At 37.7% G+C, this 12624-nt stretch overlaps 1 protein-coding gene across 5 annotated transcripts in view; it reads left to right on the forward strand.

Moving 5' to 3' along the window:
* KIAA0586 overlaps nucleotides 1-12624 on the forward strand; it is a 68611-nt gene that overhangs the window by 5366 nt on the left and 50621 nt on the right. For all 5 annotated transcript variants that reach the window (XM_084207457.1, XM_084207458.1, XM_084207461.1 and 2 more), the window contains exons 8-15: nucleotides 525-704; nucleotides 1487-1607; nucleotides 2564-2696; nucleotides 4090-4131; nucleotides 5501-5727; nucleotides 6604-6676; nucleotides 7048-7305; nucleotides 7479-7653. In XM_084207457.1, coding sequence (XP_084063583.1) covers nucleotides 525-704; nucleotides 1487-1607; nucleotides 2564-2696; nucleotides 4090-4131; nucleotides 5501-5727; nucleotides 6604-6676; nucleotides 7048-7305; nucleotides 7479-7653 — 1209 coding nt within the window. The remainder of the gene's footprint in view (nucleotides 1-524; nucleotides 705-1486; nucleotides 1608-2563; nucleotides 2697-4089; nucleotides 4132-5500; nucleotides 5728-6603; nucleotides 6677-7047; nucleotides 7306-7478; nucleotides 7654-12624) is intronic.

Consider the following 12624-nt stretch of genomic DNA (forward strand, 5'->3'; position numbering starts at 1 on the left):
TAATCTGTGTGGAAGCCTGTGATGAACTACAGTGGGGTTTGGGGTTTTTTTTAATCCCCTTATGATAGCAGTCAGAAGTATGAAATTTTCTTCCTGTTTACTTAACTAGTGCAGTAATGCTTTGCATTTTTTTGCAGAATTTATAGACCTGGCATGGGTTTTTTTCCCTAGATTTTTTTTTTCCTAGAGTTTGCAAGGGCAGGTAGTGATAGGACAAAGGGGAATGGCTCCAAACTGAAGGAATGTTTAGATTAGATGCCAGGAAGAAATTCTAGTGAGAGTGCTGAGGCCCTGGCACAGGCTGCCCACAGAAGCTGTGGGTGCCCCTGGACCCCTGGGAGTGTTCCAGGCCAGGCTGGATGGGTCTTGGAGCAACCTGGGATAGTGGAAGGTGTCCCTGCCAAGGCAGGGGGTTGGAACTGAATGATCTTTACAGTCCCTTCCAAACCCAAACCACTCTGTGATTCTATGATATAATTTCCTTTAAAGAAAATTGTCAGCATTTAAATAACTTTATTTTTTAGTGTTCCCTGAAGCATATTCAAGCAGTTTTCCAAGTCATGGGGTTCATACACAAAAATCTCCTCTAAAGACACCAGTTCCTCGAAGATTTGCTCCAGAACCTGTACCCAAAAATGGGAAAATCTCAGAGAAAGAAAACCCTGTAGCAGAAAAAGAAAATACTTCCAAACCTACAAGAGAAGGTATTGTCGTCCACTGGCCTAACCAGTATGACCTGGTGGTTACTTTGTGTATTCCTCACCTTTTCTGACATTTTCTGTTGAGTTGCTGGCACTTAAATGCATATATTGAGAATATTTGGAATCTACATTTGTATAAGTCACTTACTCATAAGTAACTAAAGACTTAAAGACAGTGCTGATTTAATCTATAGAGTTTCAGCAGGACTGCTCACTGAAATATTTTTTCAAAGTCAAGTTTCAGGAAGATTAGACAGAATAATGTAAAACTTGGGAGCTGCTTAATAACTTTGCCATTATTATTGGTTAAATTGAATTTTTATTTCATTTTTTCATGGGTCCACAAGGTCTCTGGATTATTGTATTGAAAGCAGCAGATAGAAAGCAAATGTAAAGTAATTTTCTTTTGCTGCTTCTGATCAAGTTCTGTCTCTGTTACAAAGCTGTCAGGTATTCCTAATGTTCAGTGGTTCCAGGAATAAATGAAACAAGACAAAAGAAGAAGCATGCGGTCCATAATGTCACAGATTTGTTCTCAATGACTCAGTTCATTGCCATCCCAGCTCCATCTAGCTTTGCTAATTTAAAGCAATCTCAGAAAGACAGATTAGTGTGAGTGGTTTTAAGTGACTTGCCTTATCTGAAATAGATCTGTATATTGAAATTTAAAAATATTTTACTCTCCTTAGTGAGTATAGTGAAATACCTGGAAAGGAAAAGAAAATATTAAATATATTGAGCTAACTTAACTTTCTTTTTTTCTGCTTCATTTCACTTCATTGTAGGTGAAGGGAAAGGTCTGGAACACATTTTGAATTCTCAGGAAACACCACTAAAGCAAACTGAATTTGCCAAGAAGACAGCATTAAGCAGCAGTGAAAAGAGCAATCTGCCTGATAAAGACAGGTGGATAAACACAACAATCCAAACCTGAGGGGGAGTTTCTGTTTCAGTGAAATTGAGAGAGGTGCATTAGACACTGATGGTGTAGCAGTCCCTGGTGTGGTCCTGCAGTCTGGCCCAGCTGTGCTGGAGTATTTCTAGTTTTGCTTTGCTTTTGGCAGGACCTGAGGGAATGGCTGGAGCTGTGCCAGGGTGGGTTTAGGTTGGATACCAGGAGAGGTTCTTCCCCCAGAGGGTGCTGGGCACTGCCCAGGCTCCCCAGGGAATGGGCACAGCCCCAAGCATGACAGAATTCAGAGTTTGGACAATGCCCCCAGGGACAGGGTGGCGTTGTTGGGGTGTTTGTGCAGGGCCAGGAGCTGGACTCGGATCCTTGTGGGTCCCTTCCAGCTGTAATATTCCAGGATTCTGTGGTTCCTGTTGAACTGCAGGCAGATGAAGGCTTGTTGCTAAGGGCAGCTCACAACACCTTTCTCAGAGGTCAGCAGGTTGCACTTGGAGTGTTTTTCAGGAGCAGCATCCACCTAACAATTCCCAAGCTTTAAAATGGGTGAAAAAATGTTCTTAGCCTTGCAGTCTGAAGCATATTTTTCCCAGGCAATAATGTAAAGTTATAATTTCACTAATACAGTGAGAAACTTCTCATGAGTACTGTCTAATTTAGAACAGTGTGCACAAAAATGTTAATTGCTTCAAATGGAAAGAAATCCAAAGTTTAAGTGCTGCTCTATTAAATGTTATTTCACTATTGAAAATAAAAGGATTGGGCTGAAGGTGTTAAGTGGTAAACAGAGAAAACGCAATACCCTCTCTGTAACTTCAGATGCCAAAGCAAGTTCCAGTTTATCTGAAAGTTTGGTACTTGCACTGTAAATTCCTGCTTGGTTTCACATTTGAATCCTTTCTTGGGCCAGCTCAGGAGCCATGAGAGATGTAACCAGTTGTGTTTCTCCCCTCAGACTCAAAGGTTTGCCTGCAGGCTTAATTCGCTCTTTTGAAAGGTACAATTCAGTTGAGAAAACAGTGCAAAAAGCAGATGATCTACTTCAAGATCTTGGCAAGTTGAGAAGAGAAATGCACAACATTCTGCAGGTAAAGTCAATCCAATCACAATGAGCAGGGGTTTGAAGAGGGGAGTAAAAAATGTGGAGAAAACCATAGAGGTCTGATACCAGTGAAAGTGTTGCTCTTCTACACCTGTAAAAAGATCCACATCTGTTTACAATTAATTGAAATACTGGAGTCTCTGTGTGGAAGAGCTTTGAGCCTGAATAATGCTCTGGGGTGTGCAGTGGATTCTGACTGCCATTGTCCCAAACATAAAATAGGTCAGAGAGAGAGAGGGAAGGACAGAAATAGAAAAAAATAAGTTTGTTTATTTGTTTGCTTTAAGGTTTTGGATATTTTCAGTGCCTGTTCTCTGCAGAGCTACAGAGCTGATGTAATTTTCCCATTTGGGAAAGAACAACGTTCCATTTGTCTCCAGTCAGCTTTAGGGCTAATTTAAGCATTTCCTTTCTCATTTTGCCACTCTTTTTTTTTTTTTTTTTTTTTTTTTTTTTTTTTTTTTGTATTGAGTGCTTTTTCCAAGGAATTGCCTGGCATAGAATCCTTGTGCTGTTTCTTGTGCTAGTGATTTTGTACCTTTGGGGGTGCAAGGTCTCCTTCTGTGCCGGCAACATGGAGCTTTTCACAACTGAGGCTTTTACCTCTTAACCTGGTGCCATTCCTGGCTCCACCTGTCATTTTGTGGTCCCTTCTGTCCTTGGCAATATACACAGTGAGAAAGGAGAAAAAAAGTGAAAATTCACCTCTGTGAATTGGCTTGAAATGTAGTAACTTTGATTCTGCTGGTTCATTTCTGTGGTTGGAAGTTTCAACTTGCATATTTTCCTAAAAATATTTTTTATTACCTGTCTGGTTTTTGTTGCTGTATCTGTAGAAAATAAAATGCAGCTTCATCTGTCATATAGCATAGCTGATGTATTTTTTACAGATTTTTGTAACACTTTGTGGATTTTGCATTTAACTATTCTTACTAGGAATGGAAAAAGGTGCCACTGAGGTTGCAAATATTTTCTTACCACTATTGCTGAAAACTTAAACAAGTAACATACCTTGTTACAACTGAACAAGATGAGATGGGGTAAAGAATGGGTGAAGAACACAGTTACAGAAATTACTTGAAATCTCTCTTATAAAAAAGATCAATAGAAAGAGATGTGATGATGTAGCAAATGGAGAGTTGGGTCAATTAAACACTTAGCTACTGACTCCTCATCACTGAGAGGTTTGTAGAGTGATAAAATGACACATTTTTGGGTAAATGATAAATCAGCTCTGTCATAAAGCAAAGGTGTGAGTTAGCTGAGGACAGAAGGTGGTGCTCTAACCCAAGGAATTCATTGTGGCCAGAGAAACTCATCCAATGTCTCCTGTGGTTTTTACCTTCCAAGTTTCAACAGCTCTTCTTCTGTCTTTTTAGGAAGCAAGTTCATGGAAAACTGACCTGACTGATATTATTAAGGTATACCTTGACATTTTTGTGTGTTTCTTTTGTGGGTTTTGGGGCTTTCTCTGAAATGCTCTAATGCTGAAGCAGTTTTGAGTGTGTTTGCAATGAAACATCACTGCCTGCCTGTGGCACACCTCGATGTTTGTGAAAGGATTGCTCTTGTACAGATCACATTCCTCCTGTCTGGCGCAGTCCTAGGAAATCCCTTGAGGGGATAATGTCAGGCAGGAAGCTGCTGTGTCAGACTGGCACAGTGTGGGCTGCTGCTACCAGCATTTTTTACAGATTTAACAGATCCAGTTACCAGTTCATGATCTGGGTCTCACTGAGTCTACATCATTTTACAATTTATCATGTATCTCTATATCTTACTTTTTCTCACAGATTTTACCTGTCTTTACCTGTCTACTCAAATACTGAGTTAGTATTTGTCAAAAAGTTTCATTTAAAAATGAAAGCCTATATAAAATTGATAAATAATTTGGTATGTTGTCTTTTACTCACCAGGCCAAAACCAAGGTCATGGGATCAGGGTGTTGATTCCCGTTTTATGGCATTGTAGCAGTACATCTGCTTGAACATAAACTTTTGTTTAAATCTGATTTGAAGAAAGAGTAGCCTTAAAGCCAAAACTGAGTTGTGACCTGTGAAATTTTCTTTTTTCTGTGCATTCAGTTGATGTTTTTACAGTCTGTGCCTTTTGGTTGTGGTTTGAGGTGTTTTTTTAATGTACATTTATCACTTTGAATTTTTTTTTACTGTTTGATGAAGTTTTCATGGGCCTCTGGGTTTTTCCTCAGGACTGTGAGAATGAATGTGAGAACTTGTTTCCTGTGTTTGTGTCCCTTTCTTTTGTACTTAGCAGCTAATTTATGCTCGATTTTTATCTCTGTAAAAGGGTTCTGCAAAGTGAGAGGTTTCATTGTTCCTTCTGAAAAGTGAAAATGAGTGAAAGAGGATCAAGGGCCTGCTGAGGGATTTATCTTGTTAAAACTTACAAGTATTGCTTGGTGTTTCTTGGGGGTAGATTGATGCCAAACAAGTGCATATATTTAGAGGACTTGGGCTTTTATTAGGCTCTTAATTATATTTAATTACTGTTACATGGAGAGATTTGCTTGTGATACTTCATGTATCTAATTGCCATCTTTCCACGTGCTTATTAGCCTCATTAGCATTGCCTCTCACTTCCCATAATTTTCCATTTGAGATCTTTTGGATGTCTTTGACTTCTTTAAATATATTTGCAACATAATGAACATTCTTGAGTAACTGAAGTTGCTGATAGTGCACATGGGCAGGATTTCACATCGATGTGATAACAGATTTATAGGAAATAACAATTTCTGATTAAAAGCTAGAGGTTCTGTTTCAATTTTAGCCAAAAAATTCTCCTGTTGCACCTGATCCTCTTGAACATCATCTAGTCAGCAAACCATCCATCCTTCAAAATGTCCAAGTGCCAAAGTCTATCCTGACAGATGCTGAAAAGGTTTTGAGAGGAGTGCAGAACAATAAAAAAGTCCTTGAGGAGAATCTGGAAGCTGTCACTCAATCAAAAGATGGAGATGCCATGTATGATGTCAGTAGCTCCTTGACTACAAACAGGTCAGACCCTGCAATTCAGTGCTTTGTGAGATTGATGTTTCCACATCTGGGCATTGAAGAACTTGTGTTCTTCCCTGCAAAAGGGATTTATTGACTCTTACTACAATCATTGTCTGATTCTTGAAATTCAGATGTTTTTCAACCCTTGTGATGTGAACTGATTTTTGTCAAGTGCCTAAATCTGATTTCTGAGGCTTTATCAGCTGGACAAACTGCTCTGCTGCCAGGGCATTTAACTGTTTCCATACCAACCTGCATTAAAAAGAAAATTGAAGCCTATTTTAATTCTTCAGAGCAGAAGAGGCTTCATAAGCCTGTAAATTTGCAGAATTTAATCACCTCACAACAGATCTTTGGCTTTTGAACTTTTGCTTTGTTAGTTGTGTTAAATACTCCTGCTTGAATCATAATGGAAATTTTCTATAAAAATGCAATCTAAACTTGTATTTTCCTGGGGCAGGTAGTTATTCTTTATATATAAGGGGTTTTTTGAGGCATGCTACCTGCCCTCATTATCTTTGTGAGGAGGTAGTAATTTGTCACCTGCTTTTTTGTTAAGTTGGAATATTTTTTCTTGTTTTCTTGTTTTTTCAGTTGTGATCAAGGTAGAAAGTGACACATGGCTGCCTCTTCTTCTTAAAATATTTGTAATAATGTCAGTATTTACCAGCAGAGAGTGGGGTTTGCAGGTGGCACCATGCAAGAAGAGATTTGGAGCTGGGACTGGTGCCTATTGGGAAATGTAGAGGTGCAGAATCTCACTGGCTGTGTTCTCAACTTCTGTTTTTAGAGCATTTAAAGGTGACTGCTTTCCCAGGAATAAATCTGTGCAATTTGAGAAGCACTGACCTAAAATGGTTCTTTCTTTTGTTTCAGAGATGTCCTGGAAGAGATTCGTATCCGAAGGACTGTGGATGAGTGGATCAAGGCAATCAGTGAAGAAATCCAGGTAGGGCAGGGAAAATGAGTTCAGATTTTTGTGTTTTTCCACTTTGCCTTGTTCTTTCATCTCCACAGTAAAGATTTACTCACCTCTTGTAAACGTGAGAAAGCTGCCTATTATTGCTAGCATGCAGTAAGGTATAGTAAAATAAATATAACAAATCAATAAAAAAGAAATAATAATAATGAAAAAATAAATAATAAATATAATATTTACCTCTGTTTTAAAACTGTGGTTGTGTAATGAAAATCCCTGGTATCACTTGCTGGCTAACATGAAAAACAGGCCCTTTCTCAAAGCTTCAAAGTTATCCACACACTTGCTGATAGCCTTGAAGAGAAAAATCTCCATTTATTACATATATGTTTTCTGTTTAGGTTGAAATGGCAAAAAGTGATTCAGAACAAGGGAAAAATGATCAAAAAGCCCCATGGAACAAGAAAGCCCAAAACCTCAGGCCTGTGAAGAACAAGAAAGAAACTAAAGAGAAAACTGAAAACATCCCAGGAGTCTTGACAAAAAAGCCTTCACCTCCACCTCCGCCATTGCAGAAGCAGGTGGAAGATAACACAAAGAAACAGAAGTTTAGAACTTACTTTTCTGAAGATGTGCAAAGCAAAGAAAAAAAGGCAGATGTGAGTTGCCAAATAGTTGGTTTCTTTTCTGGGAAAAAACTGTTGCATTGACATGAAAAATGGTGTGTGCAGGTGTACTAATTCAAAATGAAAGTGATAGCTCTGTCCTGTTCTAATTTACATAAATGAAGAATTGTAAACTACTTTTTTTTTTCCTTTTTGGTGTCCATCAGGGAGTGGTAGGTAGAACTGCACTGGAGAAAAATGAAGATTATCTGTCTCAAGTTTATGGGAAACCCATTTACCATGGCCGCCGGAGCACGCTTAAGAAAGGACCCTACCTGAGATTCAACTCTCCCTCTCCCAAATCTAAACTTCCCAGACCCAAGGTGATAGAGACTGTTAGGGGTAAGTGATTCTTTGATAGGAACAAGATATTCCTTCCCAGTTTTTTACCAGGAATTCCTTGTGGAAATGAATCTGCTAATTTTAGTTCATCTGCTCTTCAATATAAAGCTTAAGCAACTGCAGTGGCTTTTCTGAGAGGTGGTCACTGCCTCAGGTTGGTCAGGGCTTAAGAGGCATTTGGAAAATGCCTTTAATTTAACTTTTGGTCAGCCCTGAAGTGGTCAGGCAGTTGGACTGGATGGTTGTTGTAGGTCCTGTCCATTTGAAATAGTTTATTTCTGTTTAAAATCCTCTTTTCAAAACTAAAAAAATATCAGAAGTTTTTTAACTTTGCTTAATGTGTCTCTCACTTATTTTAGATTGTCAAAGAAGTACTTATTTCTAAATATGATAAATGTATTAGTAGGTATTTATTGTTGTTCAGATTTAATAAGCTGAATTGCTAAAATCAATCACGAGTGTGTTGAAAAATGAACTTAATTTTTGATAATTGTCACTGGGAGATGTGGGTTTTTTTGTCAGGTTTATCCAGTGATTTTTCATTTAAATATTTACTTCATTCAGAGCTCAGAAATGTACTGAGACTTGAAAACTGAAGAAAGTCTGATATTTAATCTCCTGTTCCTAATGCATCAATTGAAATATGAAAAATTAAATATATGAGCATGAAGATGAAAATAGTGAAAGATGTAATCAGAATCATTGGTTAAGTTCACTAAGTGCAAGTAACAAATTTTTCTTCATTCAGTTAGACTTATAAGCAGAGTGGAAATCCTTTCTGTGATAGCTTGTTAAGGTTATTTAATTGACAGAGGTTATTAGTTGATTAATAATGAATTCTATTCATTAGTTTTGTTGGCAAAGTGTTAGGATAAGAGGGTCCTAATTTTCTAATCTAATAAAAATGTGTAAGAATAATTACAAAAGGGGGACTGTAGATATCTGATACAGGTCAGTGTAAATAGACTTCATCTAGAGTTAGTAATGTTTTAATCTGATCTGTTTTATTTCTTAGTTACCTTTACAAAACTTACCTGATTCTTAATGCAAAAACTAAGAATCATCTTTAACTGTTATTAAAGAAAACAGTGTGGATCATTTTACTGGGGAGAGATGACATGAAAAATGATAATGATGAAGGGAAAGTGTGGAGATGGGAGAGAGGCTGAAGAGGAAGAGGAGGGTAAGGTGGTGGTGGGCACGATGGAGTTAATAGGATGTGCATCCTTGGAAAAATATTAACTGGCTCCCTCCATGCTTCTTGCACTTAGGCTGTTGCTACCCATGCAGGGAAAATATACTTGATGTAGTCTTAAATGCCACGTTTAAAAATGCTGCCTGGGTTTTTATTACAGCTGTCAAAACATTACATTCTGTGTGAAATATGAGAGATTAACTCAGAAGGCAGCCAGTCACTTCATGTTCTTAGGCCATTGCAATGGATGGTGTAAAACATATCTGTGTTTCTGAAGACAGGCAGTACTGGGGTTTGAGGCTGGGGATATTATTATTATTATTATTATTATTATTATTATTATTATTATTATTATTATTATTATTATTATTATGTTATTTTATTTTTATTCTATTTTATTTTTAAAATTTCATTTATTTATTTTAATATTCTCGAGTAACCTGACCTAGTGGAAGGTGTCCTAGCCCATGGCAGGGGTTTGGAACTGGTTGATCCCGAAGGTTCCTTCCAACCCAAATCCTTCTGTTATTCTGTGGTTATGATGTACATCCACAGTGGCAAGTCCTCAAATTGTACAAGAATCTCTTGTTTGGCCTTTCCTGGTCTTTATGGCACTTTCCTTACTTGTCCTCTGGAGCCCAGTTGTGATCTGTGAAGAGAAAGTGTTATTGGTAGAAAATATTCACAATTCTCAGCACCCTCCTGGAAAATGTCGGTTGTAGCCCTGGCAAAAACCTAGAAAACTTTTCAAAGCTCACCATTTTTTAAAAGGTCACATGAAAACTGCCAGCCTTGTGACTTAGGTGTTTGTTTGCCCTCTCTTGGATGTCTTTTCTTTGCTGAAAAATAGTGCATCCCCTGCTATACTCACTTGAAGCATGATATAACACTGTTTTTGACTCTTGGCTGTGCTGTACACCCATAATTTAATTTATTCTGTATAGATCTTTTTGGGTGAAATGTGTGCTAGTAAGCACTTAAGGTAGTAATAACAGTGACACAGTGACCAGTAAGATTTGGATTGAGAACAGGCACTTCTTTAAAAATATTTTATCAGCAGTTCTGCTTTTGCTGAGTCCTAAATGAATTTTCTCCTCTATTTATTGGGCTCTTGTCCTTTACAGAAGGACATAACCTTTCCAGGAAGGCCAATTTCATCATTCCAGAAACAATATCTTGTGAAGTGGCAGAAAGAGTGTCCCCCTCCCCAATCTAATTATAACAAAGAGGTCATTTGATCATTTGAAACCACCAGTTGAAATTCAGTGGTGTCAGAGAAATGAAAGGTTCTGTGCAGTTGGAATGAGCTGCTCCTGTGCTTCAGCTTTTTTCTGTTGGGTGCAAATAGAAATGAATGGGAAAACTGGATCAATGCTGCCTTCAATCTTGCAGAACTCCTGTGTGTGACAAACAGCTTCAAAGCTCTTTGCTGGAAAACAGAGAGTGAACTCTGGATAGCCTTTTTCCAGGGTGCTTCCCTTCCAAGCCATGAAGTCATGCTGCAGAGAAAAATGTGTGTTTGCAACAGTAAAGCCACCATAAAATTTGTTTCTCTATTTAACATCAGGCTGGAGTTATGGGAGGTTATGATTTTGTCTCTATCCTGACAGTAAATAAAATAAGACACCTCCTTGTGTTCTTATCTGAGGGAAAAATGGAATTTTTTGCACGTGGTGTAAAGGAGCACCACTCCAATGAGTGTGTCCTATTCCAAACTTTCTGATTTTAACTGAGACTGGGGTTTGTTTGATACTGGCATTATTTATCTTTGCCTCTTGGTAAGGCTATTGGTCAAACTGCTTCATTTTTGTCCTTACCTTACCATACTAATAAAATGGAAAAATAATCCCATGGGTCTCACAAAAACAAATCATTTTGGGGGCTGCTGTACTGGAAGAAGCTGTTATGGCAAAGCAAAGTATAAATAATAAAATCAGGATCAGTTCTGTACTCCTCTGTAGGAGGAGTGTAAATAAAATGCACCAAGATTGAATGAGCACTTCAAAGTACCAGGTTCTTAAAAAAAAACAAACAAAGAAGGAAATAAACAAATCTCTTTCACTCTAGGCATGGTGAGTTCTTCCCTTCACAGATCTGCACCCACAGATTCCCTTCCTGGCCTTGATGTGCCAGGTGACAAAGGCTTCAAAAGATTGGAAATCTTTGGCCTTGGGTTTGATTGGCTAAAAAATCCAGACTCATTAAATGACTCTGTTTTGTTAGAGCAGTCCACCGAGCTTGTTTTAAATTAGTGTTAGAATAAGGATGTTTATTTAAGACTGAAATGGCCATCTGGAGAGTCTCTTTTCAGTCATTTTATAACTCTCAACCATTTTCTTTGCAAATAAACTATGGTGACTAATGCTTAGTTTCTTATGGGAAGTCAGGAAAAAAAAATTCAACTAGCACTTTTATGAGTAAGAGATCATTTCTAAAAAAAAGCTGGAATTATTTTCTTGCATAATATGAACTGATAAATACATGTAAAACACTGTTTTTTTAAAGCTAAGTTTAATTAAATGTCTAGTTTCTGACCAGTGCAAATAAACTTTGCAGGGAAAAATGAAAAGTTGCAAGCAATTAAAATGAGGTGCTGTGTGTATACAGTACTTAATCATTCTCACTGAGAAAACCTTGTTTTTACAAGTTGGCAGCATTACAGATACACTGCCAATTTCTGCTTTTACTCAAAAGTTCAAGGCCAAGGGGGACTGTTAGATCATGTAGTATGACCTCTTCTAAATCACAAGCCTCTGAACTGGATCTATTTATGTTACAGAGTCCACTCATTTGTCTGACTGCAGAACTGTTTTTTTGGCTAACCTGGGCTTTGCAGAAAGGCACAAACTCATTATTTAAAAACAGAAGAAATTCTGCTTCTTCCCACAGCAAAATACCTTGTTCTTCAAAAGCAAGTAACACTTCTCAGATTTATTATCTGATATGTAGTGAGGTTTTGGCTTCAGTTTACAGCTACTTCACTTTCCAGGTGACTTTTCCTTAAAAAATGAAGAGTGCCTGTTAATGTCTAATCTGTTTTAATATTTACAGAGATACAGAATTAGTGCTGAATGCAGTGTTATCATCTGTGGATGTTATCATCTCCTCCTGCTCCATCTCAGACATTCTGCTGAGACATCTGGGGATCACATTTATCCTGTTGACCAGAGCATTGTGTTGTGGTTTCTCATTCCATTGCTTCCCCAACATGAGCACAAACCCTTTTCTAAAGATGCTTCTCTCTGACCTGTGTTTTCTCACTGAGTTATGACTTCTTCTTCTTGTTTCCAGGCTTAACCCATAATTTGTCTGTACAAAAATACCACTTTATAAGTGAACTGCCTTATCTGCTTGTCTGCATCTAACAAAAGTCACGTTATTAATCTTTATTATCCCTATATTTTATAATCATTGACTTTCATTCTTCAATTAATTAGGAGGCTCTTAAATGTGAACAGAGTTAAAAGTGTTTGTTGCCATGTGTTAACTGGCTGCAGGTACAGGGAGGTGATTATTAGAAACAACAGAGGAGTAAAATGACTTTTTTTTGGCTGTAACAAAGGCATAGAGTTGTTTATCAGCATGTTTCTTTCCAAATTCATTATCCTTACACCTACAAAATAGCAGTAGAAGCACTTCTGCCTGATTGACAATTGTTGACACCTTTTTGAAGGGAATTTTCAGGCAGTTTTATCCATTTATATTAAAGTTAATAATTTCCCTAATAATATCCATTGTTTGCTATAACTTAAGACCTTCCATGACTGTATGGTGAC

The sequence above is a fragment of the Fringilla coelebs genome (genome assembly GCF_963513975.1).
Source record: "Fringilla coelebs genome assembly, chromosome: 6".
Taxonomy (NCBI): domain Eukaryota; kingdom Metazoa; phylum Chordata; class Aves; order Passeriformes; family Fringillidae; genus Fringilla; species Fringilla coelebs.